This window comes from Scyliorhinus torazame, chromosome 27, assembly GCF_047496885.1.
Source record: "Scyliorhinus torazame isolate Kashiwa2021f chromosome 27, sScyTor2.1, whole genome shotgun sequence".
NCBI classification, from domain to species: Eukaryota; Metazoa; Chordata; class Chondrichthyes; order Carcharhiniformes; family Scyliorhinidae; genus Scyliorhinus; species Scyliorhinus torazame.
The window spans coordinates 3081960-3097866 of record NC_092733.1 but is presented as its reverse complement, the minus strand read 5'-3'; the positions used below and the strand labels follow the sequence as shown (position 1 = coordinate 3097866).

At 50.3% G+C, this 15907-nt stretch overlaps 1 protein-coding gene and 1 long non-coding RNA gene across 6 annotated transcripts in view; one reads left to right on the top strand and one right to left on the bottom strand.

The window, feature by feature from the left end:
- LOC140403128 (uncharacterized) overlaps positions 1–15907 on the top strand; it is a 437756-nt gene that overhangs the window by 161645 nt on the left and 260204 nt on the right. The window lies entirely within an intron of this gene.
- The window catches only part of LOC140403125 (interleukin-12 receptor subunit beta-2-like), a 182832-nt gene that overhangs the window by 145262 nt on the left and 21663 nt on the right, over positions 1–15907 (bottom strand). For 4 of the 5 annotated variants that reach the window (XM_072490770.1, XM_072490771.1, XM_072490772.1 and 1 more), the window contains 2 exons: positions 15307–15385; positions 5699–5822 (listed from right to left, as the gene is read on the bottom strand). In XM_072490770.1, the coding sequence (XP_072346871.1) occupies positions 5699–5822; positions 15307–15385 (203 nt within the window). Of the gene's footprint in view, positions 1–5698; positions 5823–15306; positions 15389–15907 lie in introns of those variants that run through there. The other variant, XM_072490774.1, reaches the window with a different exon arrangement.

The following is a 15907-nucleotide window of genomic DNA, read 5'->3' as shown; positions in this document are numbered from 1 at the left end:
GCCTATAATGTGGCAAAGAGTAGTGGGAAGTCAGAAGATTGGGAAGGCTACAAAAACAAACAGAGGATAACAAAGAGAGAAATAAGGAAAGAGAGGATCAAATATGAAGGTAGGCTAGCCAGTAACATTAGGAATGATAGTAAAAGTTTCTTTAAATACATTAAAAACAAACGGGAGGCAAAAGTTGACATTGGGCCGCTCCAAAATGACGCTGGTGATCTAGTGATGGGAGACAAGGAAATAGCTGAGGAACTAAATGAGTACTTTGCGTCAGTCTTCACAGTAGAAGACATGAGTAATATCCCAACAATTCCGGAGAGTCAGGGGGCAGAGTTGAATATGGTAGCCATCACAAAGGAGAAAGTGCTAGAGAAACTAAGAGGTCTAAAAATTGATAAATCTCCGGGCCCAGATGGGCTACATCCTAGAGTTCTAAAGGAGATAGCTGAAGAAATAGTGGAGGCGTTAGTTATGATCTTTCAAAAGTCACTGGAGTCAGGGAAAGTCCCAGAGGATTGGAAAATCACTGTTGTAACCCCCCTGTTCAAGAAGGGAACAAGGAAAAAGATGGAAAATTATAGGCCAATTAGCCTAACCTCGGTTGTTGGCAAGATTCTAGAATCCATTGTTAAGGATGAGATTTCTAAATTCTTGGAAGTGCAAGGTCGGATTAGGACAAGTCAGCATGGATTTAGTAAGGGGAGGTCGTGCCTGACAAACCTGTTAGAGTTCTTTGAAGAGATAACAAATAGGTTAGACCAAGGAGAGCCAATGGATGTTATCTATCTTGACTTCCAAAAGGCCTTTGATAAGGTGCCTCACGGGAGACTGCTTAGTAAAATGAGGGCCCATGGTATTCGACGCAAGGTACTAACATGGATTGACGATTGGCTGTCAGGCAAAAGGCAGAGAGTTGGGATAAAAGGTTATTTTTCGGAATGGCAACCGGTAGCGAGTGGTGTCCCGCAGGGTTCAGTGTTGGGGCAACAGCTGTTCTCTTTATATATTAACGATCTAGATGACGGGACTGGGGGCATTCTGGCTAAGTTTGCCGATTATACAAAGGTAGGTGGAGGGGCAGGTAGTATGGAGGAGGTGGGGAGGCTGCAGAAAGATTTAGACAGTTTAGGAGAGTGGTCCAAGAAATGGCTGATGAAATTCAACGTGGGCAAGTGCGAGGTCTTGCACTTTGGAAAAAAAGAATAGAGGCATGGACTATTTTCTAAACGGTGACAAAATTCATAATGCTGAAGTGCAAAGGGACTTGGGAGTCCTAGTCCAGGATTCTCTAAAGGTAAACTTGCAGGTTGAGTCCTTAATTAAGAAAGCAAATGCAATGTTGTCATTCATCTCAAGAGGCTTGGAATATGAAAGCAGGGATGTACTTCTGAAGCTTTATAAAGCATTAGGCCCCATTTAGAATACTGTGAGCAATATTGGGCCCCACACCTCAGGAAGGACATACTGGCACTGGAGCGGGTCCAGCGGAGATTCACACGGATGATCCCAGGAATGGGAGGCCTAACATACGATGAACGTCTGCGGATCCTGGGATTATATTCATTGGAGTTTAAGAGGTTGAGGGGAGATCTAATAGAAACTTACAAGATAATGAATGGCTTAGATAGGGTGGATGTAGGGAAGTTGTTTCCATTAACAGGGGAGACTAGGACCCGGGGGCACAGCCTTAGAATAAAAGGGAGTCACTTTAGAACAGAGATGAGGAGAAATTTCTTCAGCCAGAGAGTGATGGGTCTGTGGAATTCATTGCCACAGAGGTCGGTGGAGGCCGGGGCGTTGAGTGTCTTTAAGACAGAAGTTGATCAATTCTTGATTTCTCGAGGAATTAAGGGCTATGGAGAGAGAGCGGGTAAATGGAGTTGAAATCAGCCATGATTGAATGGTGGAGAGGACTCGATGGGCCGAATGGCCTTACTTCCGCTCCTATGTCTTATGGTCTTATTGTCTTATAGACCCCCAGCCTCATGTTGAGATTTGCAGGAAGGAGAGTTTGAAATTTCCTTCGCTCTTTCTGTGCTTCCGGACATTGCCTCGTCAAAGAGATGGCCGAGGAATAGTGTCAGAGGTCTTTTGAATTGTTTGTTGGGTTAAATATGGAGAAGATGTTTCCGCTGGTTAGCGAGACCAGAAAGAGACCATAAATAGAGGACTGTGACTGAGAAATCCAATGGGGAATTGAAAAGAAACTTTGTTACCTCGAGAGTGCTGAGAATGTGGAACTCACTACCACAGGATTGGTTGAGGTGAAGCATCTCAATGTATTTAAGAAGAAGCTGGACAAACATATGAGGAATCCAGAGATGGATGTTTATGCTGAGAGGGTGAGGCAAAGAGAGGAGGAAGGAGGCCGTTGTGGGCATGAACACTAGCAGGGACCAGTTGGGCTGAATGGCTGGTTTCTGTGCTGGAAGTACTGGTTGAGCATTCCTTATCCGAAACATTCTGAAATCCGCACTTTTTCTTGAGCACCGACATGACACCATGAGTGTCAAATCCCACAAGGCTCTGGGAAGTTTCCAGGACGAAGCGCAGGTCCCATCACGCCGCACATGCGTAGATCCCATCACGCCGCACATGTGCAGGTCCCATCACGCCGCACATGCGTAGATCCCATCACGCTGCACATGCGTAGATCCCATCACGCTGCACATGCGTAGATCCCATCACGCCGCACATGTGCAGGTCCCATCACGCCGCACATGCGTAGATCCCATCACGCTGCACATGCGTAGATCCCATCACGCCGCACATGCGCAGGTCCCATCGCGCCGCACATGCGTAGATCCCATCATGCCGCACATGTGTAGATCCCATCACGCCACACATGTGCAGGTCCCATCACGCTGCACATGCGCAAGTCCCATCACGCTGCACATGTGTAGATCCCATCACGCCGCACATGCGTAGATCCCATCACGCTGCACATGTGTAGATCCCATCACGCCGCACATGTGCAGATCCCATCACGCTGCACATGTGCAGATCCCATCACGCTGCACATGTGTAGATCCCATCACGCTGCACATGCGCAAGTCCCATCACGCCGCACATGTGCAGGTCCCATCACGCCGCACATGTGTAGATCCCATCACGCTGCACGTGCGCAAGTCCCATCACGCCGCACATGTGCAGATCCCATCACGCTGCACATGCGCAAGTCCCATCACGCCGCACATGTGCAGGTCCCATCACGCCGCACATGTGTAGATCCCATCACGCCGCACATGCGTAGATCCCATCACGCCGCACATGTGTAGATCCCATCACGCTGCACATGCGCAAGTCCCATCACGCCGCACATGTGCAGATCCCATCACGCCGCACATGTGCAGATCCCATCACGCCGCACATGTGTAGATCCCATCACGCTGCACATGCGCAAGTCCCATCACGCCGCACATGTGCAGATCCCATCACGCTGCACATGCGCAAGTCCCATCACGCCGCACATGTGCAGGTCCCATCACGCCGCACATATGTAGATCCCATCACGCCGCACATGTGCAGATCCCATCACGCCGCACATGTGTAGATCCCATCACGCCGCACATGTGCAGATCCCATCACGCCGCACATGCGTAGATCCCATCACGCCGCACATGTGTAGATCCCATCACGCCGCACATGTGCAGAGCCCATCACGTCGCACATGTGCAGATCCCATCACGCTGCACATGCGCAAGTCCCATCACGCCGCACATGTGTAGATCCCATCACGCCGCACATGCGTAGATCCCATCACGCCACACATGCGTAGATCCCATCACGCCGCACATGCGCAAGTCCCATCACGCCGCACATGTGAAGGTCCCATCACGTCGCACATGCGTAGATCCCATCACGCCGCACATGCGTAGATCCCATCACGCCGCACATGCGCAAGTCCCATCACGCCGCACATGTGAAGGTCCCATCACGCCGCACATGCGTAGATCCCATCACGCCGCACATGCGCAGGTCCCATCATGCCGCACACGCGTAGATCCCATCACGCCGCACACGCGTAGATCCCATCACGCCGCACATGTGCAGGTTATGGCCCTTATTCTGGTTTCTCCCCCCAGAGGAAAGAATCTCTCTCAAACAAGTCCTGAAAGACGTGTTGTCAGGTGAATTGGACATTCTGACTTCTCCATCTGTGTACCCGAACAGGCGCCGGAATGTGGCGACTAGGGGATTTTCACAGTAACTTCATTGCAGTGTTAATGTAAGCCCACTTGTGACAATAATAAAGATTATTATTAGTATTATTAATCATTTGAAACATCTCTATTTGATCTGTTATACTCAACAAACAATGTTGAAGGGTAGGGGGAACGAGAGGAGAAGGCAATAAGTCCACTGGTGTAGATATGATGAGCTGAATGGTCTCTTTCTCCACCGTTACACTTCTACGATTCTGAATACAACCTGCCTGATAACCTTTTTACCCAGGAACATGAAATTTAGGTTTGAAAAGCCTGAAGATGGCAGGAGCAGAGGAAGATTTGGACAGGCTGAGTGAGTGGGCATATGCAAGGCAGATGCAGTATAATGTGGATAAATGTGAGGTTATACGTTTCGGTAGCAATAATAGGAAGGTAGATTGTTATTTTGAATGAGTGTAAATTGAGAGAGGCGGATACTCAGCGAGACCTTGGTGTCCTCGTGCATCAGTCACTGAAAGTAAGCGCGCAGGTACAGCAGGCAGCAAGAAGGCAAATGGTATGCTGGCCTTCATAGCGAGGGGATTTGAGTATAGCAATAGGGATGTTTTACTGCAATTGTATAGGGCATTGGTGAGGCCACACCTGGAGTATTGTGGGCAGTGTTGGTGTCCTTATCTGAGGAAGGATGTTCTTGCTCTCGAGGGAGAGCAGCGAAGGTTTACCAGACTGATTCCTGGGATGGCGGGACTGTCATATAAAGTGAGATTAAGTGGGTTAGGATTATATTCACTGGAGTTTAGAAGAGTGAGAGGGGATCTCATAGAAACTTATAAAACTCTAACAAGATTGGACAGGGTAGATTCAGAAAGAATGTTCCCGATGGTGGAGGATAAGGGGTAAACCCTTCAGGATTGAGGTGAGGAGAAATTTCTTCACCCAGAGAGCGGGGAATCTGTGGAATTCGCTACCACAGAAAGTAGTTGAGGCCAAAACGTTGTGTAATTTCAGGAAGGGATTAGATATAGCTGTTGGGGCTAAAGGGATCAAGGGAAATGGGGGGGAGGTGGGATCAGGATATTGAACTTGATGATCAACGACAATCATAATGAATGGTGGAGCAGGCTGGAAGGGCCGAATGGCCTCCTCCTGCGTCTATTTTTTATGTATGTCTCTATGTAAGATTGAAAGCAGGGCAATGCCACAATTCCTTAACCCCTCATTTCACCCCAGGTTTGTTGAAGGCACAAACTCTCACTGAGGAATGTCTTCTTGTGAGAAATAGAAAATGCTGGAAATACTCAGCAGGTCAGGCAGCATTGGTGGCGAGAGAAACAAAGTCAACATTTCAGGTCAATGACGTTACTCAGTCCCTCAGTACTGCACTGGAGCAGAAACTCCATTAATGTGGTGAACATAGATAAGACAGGATAATGTCTGACCAAGTTCCGATTAAAGATTGTCAGCTGGGAACATTTACCTGTCCTGCGCCCCAAGCTCACCACCTCCATTAATACGTTGGAACCACTCACCCGTCCTTCTCTTGTGTGCAGAAGGTGTACTCCATGGGGATCTGGGTGTCTTCACATGGACTCCAGCTACAATTAATTGCCGAATTCTTGTCCAATCTAAAGCAGAACAGGTCTTGAGATGGATCTGGGTAATAATGAGTCAGAAAGTGAGCTCCTGGAGTTAAAGACCTTCCAGCTGATGTGGGGACAGCATTAACCCGTCTGGTCTTGCCTCTCATCCGAGAGCCCTGGGCCACATGATGACGCTGGGGGTGGGGCTGCATGTTGCTGTGGTCAGGCTTCAAGATCAGCAGCTTCCGGAGTCTGCGTGGTCCCAAAGGGGACCCAGCGGGGAATCAAACCTGGGACCCTGATATCTTGTCTTCCCCTTTAATAATATTTTAAAAACTTGGCCGATTACTATTGGGCCGCCAATGTGGCAATGATAAGTAAATGGATGATGGAGGGTGAGGGAGCGGCGTGGAAAAGACTGGAGAGAAAGTCCTGTAAAGGGACGAGTTTAGATGCGCTGGTGACGGCGCCGCTACCGATCTCACCTAAAAAGTTTACCACGAACCCGGTGGTGGCGGCAACATTGAATATCTGGGGACAGTGGAGGCGACAGAGAGGGGTGCGGGGAGCCCTGGTGGGGTCCCCAATCAGGAACAACCATAGGTTCGCCCCAGGAAGAATGGATGGAGGATTTCAGAGCTGGTACCAGTTGGGAATTAGGAGGGTGGGAGATTTATTTATAGATGGGACTTTTGCGAGCTTGGGAGCATTGGAGGAAAAGTATAAGTTACCCCGGGGAAATTTCTTGAGATATATGCAGGTGAGGGCGTTTACTAGACAACAGGTGAGGGAATTTCCGTTGCTCCCGACACAGGGGATACAGGGTAGAGTGCTTTCAAGGGTGTGGGTCGGAGAGGGCAAGGTGTCAGAGATTTACCGAGAGATGAGGGAAGAGGGGGAGGAGTCGGTGGGCGAACTAAAAGGAAAGTGGGAAGAAGAACTAGGGGAGGAGATAGAGGAGGGTATGTGGGCTGATGCCCTAAGCAGGGTAAATTCCTCTTCCTCATGCGCCAGGCTTAGCCTGATTCAATTTAAGGTGGTACATAGAGCACACATAACGGGAGCAAGATTGAGCAGGTTCTTTGGAGTGGAGGACAAATGTGGGAGGTGTGGCGGGAGCCCGGCAAACCACGCACATATGTTTTGGGCGTGCCCGGCACTGGAAGGGTATTGGAAGGGAGTGACGGGAGTGATTTCGCGGGTGGTGAAGGCCCGGGTCAAACAAGGCTGGGGGTTAGCTCTATTTGGAGTTGCGGAAGAGCCGGGAGTGCAGGAGGCGAAAGAGGCCGACGTTGTGGCCTTTGCGTCCCTAGTAGCCCGGCGCAGGATCCTACTCATGTGGAAGGAGGCGAAACCCCCCGGACTGGAGGCCTGGGTAAATGATATGGCGGGGTTTATTAAACTGGAGCAGATAAGGTTTGCCCTGAGAGGATCGGCTCAAGGGTTCACCAGGCGGTGGCAGCCATTCCTCGACTACCTAGGGGAACGTTAGAGGGAAGACGGATGACCAGCAACAGCAACCCAGGGGGAAGGGGGAAGGGGGGCGGTTAGTTTAGTTTAGGTCAAAGATAAAGGGGTTTTGTTACTTGTGTATTGTTAAAAATTTCTGTATTGTTATTGTTGCGTTTGCTTTGTAAGAGGGGAAAAATTGTTGTTTGGGAAAAAAATTTCAATAAAACATATTTAAAAAAATAATAATATTTTTAAAATATATTTTATTAAAGTTTTTCGATCAAACAAAAATTTCCCATTTTACAACTTTGTAATAATATATACATTGATCGTTTTTTAAATAAATAATATGCTAACTAACGGCAACTGCCAACAACAAAATAAGAAACAACAGAAATAATAACTAAAATAGTAACTTCGTAACATCTAATATAAATAACTAATATATAAACACACACATAAAACCCCTGAAGACACAGATGAGCCCTCCCCCCCCCCTCCCTCCCCCTGGGCTGCTGCTGCTGCCTGTCCTATTTTCCTTTATCGCTCTGCGAGATAGTCGAGGAACGGTTGCCACCGCCCGGTGAACCCCTGATCCGAACCTCTTAATGCATATTTTATCCACTCCAATTTTATTTACCCTGCCATGTCGTTTATCCAGGCCTCCACGCCCGGGGGCTTAGCTTCTTTCCACATAAGTAGAATCCTTCGCCGGGCTACTAGGGACACAAAGGCCAACACGTCGGCCTCTCTCGCCTCCTGCACTCCCGCTCATCTGCAACCCCAAATATAGCCATGTACCCACCCAGAACCCATGCAATACCGGACATGACCAAAACATGTGGGTGTGGTTCGCCGGGCTTCCCGCGCATCTCCCGCACCTATCTTCCACTCCAAAAAATCTACTCAGCCTTGCTCCCGTCATATGCGCCCTGTGTAGAACCTTGAATTGTATCAGGCTGAGCCTGGCACACGAGGACGAAGAGTTTACCCTACTTAGGGCATCTGCCCACAGCCCCTCCTCAATCTCTTCCCCCAGCTCCTCCTCCCATTTTCCCTTCAGCTCCTCTACCATCGTCTCCCCCTCGTCTCTCATTTCCCTATATATATCTGGCACCCTACCATCACCCACCCATGCCCCCGATATCACTCTGTCCTGGATCTCTTGCGCCGGGAGCTGCGGAAATTCCCTCACCTGTTGCCTCACAAATGCCCTCACTTACATATAGCGAAATGCATTCCCAGGTGGCAACCCATATTTTTCTGTCAGTGCTCCCAGACTTGCGAACGTCCCGTCTAAGAACAAGTCCTGCAATTTCACAATTCCTGCTTGCTGCCAAGAATTAAATCCCCCATCTATCCTTCCAGGGACGAACCTATGGTTATTCCTTATCGGGGACCACGCTGAGGCACCCGTCACTCCCTTATGTCGTCTCCACTGCCCCCAAATTTTCAGAGTTGCCACCACCACTGGGTTTGTGGTGTATTTTTTCGGGGAGAACGGTAACGGCACCGTCGCCAGTGCTTTTAGGCTGGTTCCCCTACAGGATGCCATCTCCAGTCTTTTCCACGCCGCTCCTTCCCCTTCCCTCATCCACTTACATATCATTGACACGTTGGCGGCCCAATAATAATCACTTAGACTCGGCAGTGCCAGTCCCCCTCTGTCCCTACTGCGCTGCAGGAACCCCCTCTTTACTCTTGGGGTCTTTCCAGCCCACACAAAGCTCATAATACTCTTGTCTACCTTCTTAAAAAAGGCCTTTGTAATCAGTACAGGGAGGCACTGGAACACAAAAAGAAACCTCGGAAGGACCACCATTTTAACCGCCTGCACCCTGCCCGCCAATGACCGGGGCGCCATGTCCCACCTCCTAAAGTCCTCTTCCATCTGCTCTACCAGTCGTGCCAAGTTAAGCTTATGCAAGGTTCCCCAATTCCTGGCCACCTGGATCCCTAAATACCGGAAATCTCTTGTTACCCTCCTCAACGGTAAATCGTCTATTCCCCTGCCCTGTTCCCCGGGGTGCATCACAAACAGTTCACTCTTCCCCATATATCCTGAAAATTCTCCAAACTCCGAGTGTCTGCATTATCTCAGGCATCCCCTCCACTGGGTCCGCGACATACAACAACAAATCATCCGCGTATAATGACACCCGATACTCTTCTCCTCCTCTAAGTACCCCCCTCCACTTCCTAGAGCCCCTCAGCGCTATGGCCAATGGCTCAATTGCCAACACAAACAGTAACGGGGACAGGGGACATCCCTGTCTTGTACCCCTATATAGTCGGAAGTGGTCAGATCATTGCCTATTTGTAATCACACTTGCCACCGGGGCCCTGTACAGGAGCTGAACCCATCTAATGAATCCCTCTCCAAATCCAAATCTCCTCAGTACTTCCCACAGGTAGTCCCACTCCACTCTATCAAATGCTTTCTCTGCATCCATCGCCACCACTATCTCCGCCTCCCCCTCCGGTGGGGGCATCATCATCACCCCCAACAGCCTTCGTATGTTAGCATTCAATTACCTCCCTTTAACAAACCCCGTTTGAACATCATGCACCACCCCAGGGACACAGTCCTCTATCCTCGTCGCCATCACCTTGGCCAAAAGCTTGGCATCTACGTTCAAGAGGGAAATAGGCCTGTATGACCTGCATTGCAGCGGGTCTTTGTCTCTTTTCAGGATCAGCGATATCGTCGCCTCCGACATCGTCGGGGGTAGTGTCCCCCTTTCCCTAGCCTCATTAAAGGTTCTCGTCAGAAGTGGGGCCAGCAGGTCCACGTATTTCCTATAGAACTCCACCGGGAACCCATCCGGTCCCGGGGCCTTCCCTGCCTGCATGTTCCCAATTCCTTTTACCACCTCCTCCACCTCAATCTGCGCTCCCAGTCCAGTCATCTCCTGTTCCTCAACCTTCGGGAACTCCAGCTGGTCTAGGAAACGCATCATTTCCTCTTTCCCTTCCGGGGGTTGAGCCTTATATAGCCTCTCGTAAAATACCTTAAACACCCCGTTCACCCTCTCCGCTCCCCGTTCAATCTTTCCCTCCTCGTCTCTAACCCCTCCGATCTCTCTCGCCGCCCCCCTCTTCCTAAGTTGTTGGGCCAGCAGCCGGCTCGCCTTCTCTCCATATTCATACTGCACTCCCTGTGCCTTCCTCCATTGTGCCTCCGCCTTACCCGTGGTCAACAAGTCAAAGTCTGTGTGCAATCTCCGTCTTTCCCTGTATAGCCCTTCATCTGGAGCCTCCGCATACTGCCTATCCACCCTCAGAATCTCCCTAATCAGTCTCTCCCTTTCTTTACCCTCTTGTTTCCCCTTATGGGCCCTTATGGAGATCAGCTCCCTTCTCACCACCGCTTTCAGTGCCTCCCAGACCACTCCCACCTGGACCTCTCCGTCATCATTGATCTCTAGGTACCTTTCAATACATTCCCTCACCCTTACACATACCCCCTCGTCCGCCAACGGTCCCATATCTAATCTCCAGAGTGGGCGCTGCTTCTTTTCCTCTCCTACTTCCAGATCTACCCAATGTGGGGCATGATCTGAAATGGCTTTAGCCGAATACTCCGTTCTTGCCACCTTCGGGATCAGCGCCCTTCCCAGGACAAAGAAGTCTATCCGGGAGTACACTTTGTGGACATGGGAGAAGAAAGAAAACTCTTTACTCCTTGGTCTGGTAAATCTCCAGGGATCCACTCCTCCCATCTGCTCCATAAAGCCCTTAAGCACCTTGGCCGCTGCCGGCCTCCTCCCGGTCCTAGATCTGGACCGGTCCAGCCCTGGGTCCAGCACCGTGTTGAAGTCCCCCCCCCATTACCAACTTTCCCATCTCCAGGTCCGGGATGCGCCCCAGCATACGCTTCATAAAGTTCGCATCATCCCAGTTTGGGGCATATACGTTCACCAGCACCACCGCCTCACCTTGCAATCTGCCACTCGCCATCACGTATCTACCCCCACTGTCCACCACTGTGGTCTTCGCCTCAAACGATACCCGTTTCCCCACCAGTATTGCCACCCCTCTATTTTTCGCATCCAAGCCCGAGTGGAATACCTGTCCCACCCATCCTTTCCTTAATCTGACCTGATCCGCCAGTTTCAGGTGCGTCTCCTGAAGCATGACCACGTCTGCCTTTAGCTTCTTTAGGTGCGCAAATACCCTTGCCCTCTTAATCGGCCCATTCAACCCTCTCATGTTCCACGTGATCAACCGGGTTGGGGGGCTCTTTACCCCCCCCCCCCCCCCCCCCCCCTCGTCGACTAGCCATCCCCTTTTTTAGACCAGCTCCTCACCTGGTTCCCACGCACCCGCTTATCCCCCGGACGGTGCCCTCCCGTCCCGACCATCCCATCCCGTATCAGCTCCCCCTTCCCCTTAGCAGCAGCAACCCAGTTAACCCCCCCCCCCCCCCCCCCCCCCCCCCCCCCCGCTAGATCCCTCTCTAGCTTAGTTGCTCCCCCCATATTGCTTCCGGAAGTCAGCAAACTCTGGCTGACCTCAGCTTCCCCCGTTTATCCTTAGCCTCCCATTATGTGAGGCCCCCTCCTTCCTGTGCCCTCTTTTCCCGCCACAATTTCCATAGCGCGGGAACAAAGCCCGCGCTTCCCTCTCGGCCCCACCCCTGACGGCGCAGCTCCCTCTCTCCTTCCCCCTCCCCTTCCCCACCGGCGCCCACATTTCTTCGTGTGTCCCCCCTTCGAAGGGAAAGAAAATTTGCCCCCATCTGATTCACAGTCCCTTGCCACCACCTCGCTACTTCATTTCAAACACTCATTCTTAAATCTAGTCCAACTTCTCCTCTTGAATGAATGTCCACGCCTCCTCTGCCATCTCGAAGTAGTGGTGTTTACCCTGGTGTGTAACCCACAGTCTTGCCGGCTGCAACATTCCGAATTTCACTTTCCTCTTGTGGAGCACCGCCTTGGCCCGATTGAAACTCGCCCTCCTTCTCGCCACCTCCGCACTCCAAACCTGATACACGCAGATCACCACGTTCTCCCACCTGCTGCTCCGTGTCTTTTTCGCCCATCTCAGGACCATCTCCCTGTCCTTGTAGCGGTGGAACCTCACCACTATTGCTCGAGGTATTTCTCCTGCCTTTGGTCTTCTCACGAGGACCCGGTACGCTCCCTCCACTTCCAGGGGGCCCGTCGGGGCCTCAGCTCCCATTAAGGTATGGAGCATCGTGCTCACATACGCCCCAACGTCCGCTCCCTCTGCCCCTTCGGGAAGACACAAGATTCTTAAGTTCTTCCTCCTCGAGCTATTTTCCAGGGCTTCCAATCTCTCCATACACCTCTTGTGTAGCGCCTCGTGCGTCTCCGTCTTCACCACCAAGCCCTGTATCTCGTCCTCGTTTTCGGCAGCTTTTGCCTTCACTCCACGGAGCTCCATCTCTTGTGTCTTCTGCGCCTCCTTTAACCCCTCAATCGCCTGCAGCATCGGCGCCAGCACCTCCTTCTTGAGCTCCTCCACACATCGCCGGAGGAACTCCTGCAGTTCCAGGCCCCATACCAACTGGCCTCCCTCTGCCGCCATCTTGCTTCTCACTTCCCTTCTTTGCCGCTGCTCCAGAGGATCCTCCACAATCTGGTCACTATTATCTCTTCTGTCCATTCACATCCGGGGGACTCCCTTCTATGTCGCCTCACAGTGGGTTTAGCCTTCGAAAATTGCCGTTGGGGCTCCCGATAAGAGCCCAAAAGTCCGTTATAACGGGAGGTGCCGAAACGTGCGACTTAGCTAGTCATCGCCGCACCCGGAAGTCCCCTTTAATAATATTAAACACTTCTTTTAACTCCCCTAAAATTATGCCCCAATTTTTCAGGTTTTTAAATATTTCTTCAAACCAGACAGCATTGCAGTGAATCTGATGATCCTTTCAATGATATCAAACCCAATATGGCCAACAGCTTTGATTCTGCCTTGAACATGGGCTCATTACTGATTAGCTTTTAGTTTTATATTTAAATCTAGAAATTTTTTTTTTACATCTGTGTCATCCGAGGGCTATCTTTAATGTCCTGCACTCCCATTCCTCAAATATCTCCACAGCATTTCCACAACAATTGAGTCTATTCTAGTATTCACAGTATTATTACTGCATGAGATTATTGACTAATCCTGTCTTGTTGCACATTACCGGATGCCTGCTCCCTGTTGGCTGTGGAACGTACTGCTCGCAGAAATTGTCGCACATAGAGTTCACTGACTAATTCTTCAGGCTGCCTGAGCCAATCTGAGTAGTCCAATCCATATGTAGAATCAAGCCACCCAGGATTATTGTGGTACCTTTCTAACATGGCCCATTTATTTCTTCCTGTATACTCTGTCCGACAGTGTGACTACTGTTAGAGGGGCCCAGGAGCTACTTCCACAAGTGACCTCTTACCGTTCTTTTTTGCTATCTCTACCCAAACTTATTCTACAACTTGCTCTTTTGAGCTAAGGTCATCTCTCATTAGAATCATAGAATTTACAGTGCAAAAAGAGGCCATTCGGCCCATCGAGTCTTGCATTGGCTCTTGGAAAGAGCACCCTACTTAAGCCCACGCCTCCATCCTATCCCCGTAACCCCATTTTTTGAAGGGAAATTGATCATGGCCAATCCACCTAACCTGCACATCTTTGTACTGTGGGAGGAAACCGGAGCACCCGGAGGAAACCCACGCACACACGGGGAGAACGTGCAGACTCCGCACAGACAGTGACCCAAGCCAGGAATCGAACCTGGGACCCTGGAGCTGTGAGGCAGCAATGCTAACCACTGTGCTACCGTGCTGCTCCTAATGTCATTACTGCACTAATGTCATCCTTAATTAATGGAGCTACCCCTCCTCCTTTTCCAAACTTATCTTTTCCAACTGTCAAATACCTTTCAGTATTCAGCTCCTAACCTTGGTCAACCTGCAACCATGGGTGGAATTTTCCATTCTGGAACCATGTCCTGTGGTGGGCAGGAAAGCTGGCGTGATTCCCACTGGGCAGCTGGACAGGTGCAATCTTTAGCTTTTTTATCGTTTAGCCTTTTCTTTGGTCTTCTGGAGAATTAACACTGCATCCTTTTTTAGTGTAAGAAGTCGCCGAACGGCTGCCACCTCCGGGCGAACCCTGACATTGACCCTCTCAGAGTGAACTTGATTTTCTCCAGACAGAGTAAGCTAGCCATGTCCGATAGCCAGGTCTCTGACTTTGGGGGCTTTGAGTCCCTCCAAGCTAATCGTATCCGTCTCCGGGCTACCTGGGAAGCAAAGGCCAGAACGTCTGCCTCTTTCTCCTCCTGGATTCCCGGGTCTTCCGACACCCCGGAAATCACCACCTCTGGACTCGGTGCCACCCTTGTTTTTAACACCGTGGACATGACATCAGCAAACCCCTGCCAGAATCCCCTGAGCTTTGGGCATGTCCAGAACATATGAACATGGTTTGCTGGTCCTCCCACACACCTTGCACACCTGTCTTCTATCCCAAAGAACTGTCATGTGTGCCCGGTGAACGACCTTAAATTGTATCAGGCTGAGCCTGGCGCATGATGTGACGCATTGACTCTACTCAATGCATCTGCCCAGAGACCATCCTCTATCGCTCCTCCCAGCTCCTCCTCCCACTTGTGTTTCAGCTCCTCAGTCTGCGTTTCCTCTGACCCCATAAGTTCTTTATAGATGTCCGAAACCCTCCCCTCTCCCACCCACACTCTGGAAACTACCCTGTCCTGTGTCCCCCTTGGTGGGAGGAACGGGAAGGTTGAGACATGCCTGCATAGGAAGTCCCAGATACCGCTGCAGATAACTAAACTCATTCACTCCTGTCAATTCAAATTTCTCCTCCAGCTCCCTGATTTCCAAATCTTTGATATTCACAGTGAACAGGAGTGAGCCCACACTGCATCCTCTGAGGCATCACAACCACCCTGAAAAGGGCTGTTAACTCTTACTCTCTCTTTGCTCACTTCTAGCTACTTTTCCAAAACAGTTTTCTGCCCTCTCCTAATTCCACAGGATAATTCTATTAGGTGCCATGTTATTCCTTTGCTTTGTTCCACCAGAGAGTGATGGGGGGAATCCGGAAGTATGAAAGTAGCAGTGTACCTGTCTGCTTCACTTGCTGTATCAGGACGATTGCAATCAGTAGCACCTCATAGACCATCCTCATGGTGTCATGAATCACCTGCCAGAGGGAAGCATTAAAACTGGTGTTACACAGACTGAAAATTGCAAGAACATTTGTCAGACATTGGTAAAGAGCTCTGCCCATTGCCCATATCTGCCCCTTGATTGGGAGAGAGGCGAGGGGGAGGGGCGCAGTCTCTGTCCCGAGCACCTCTATATTTGAGAACGGTAATAATCATTCAGTGCCCCTCGCTGGAATGTGCATACCAGGTCTTGACTGTGTGAGATTCATCCTGCTGTTATTTTGAGTAGAATATCTTTAAGAACACTGTTCACAGAGAGGGGAGCGGCACTCCAAGGAGAATCAGCACTTTCGGAAGAGGGGGAACTATACCTCAGCGAGAGTCAGGATAGGGGCTGGTTCAGCACACTCGGCTAAATCGCTGGCTTTTAAAGCAGACCAAGGCAGGCCAGATTCCCTGAACAGGCGCCGGAATGTGGCGACTAGGGATTTTCACAGTAACTTCATTATGAAGCCTACTTGTGACAATAAGCGATTTTCATTTCATTTCATTTTCAT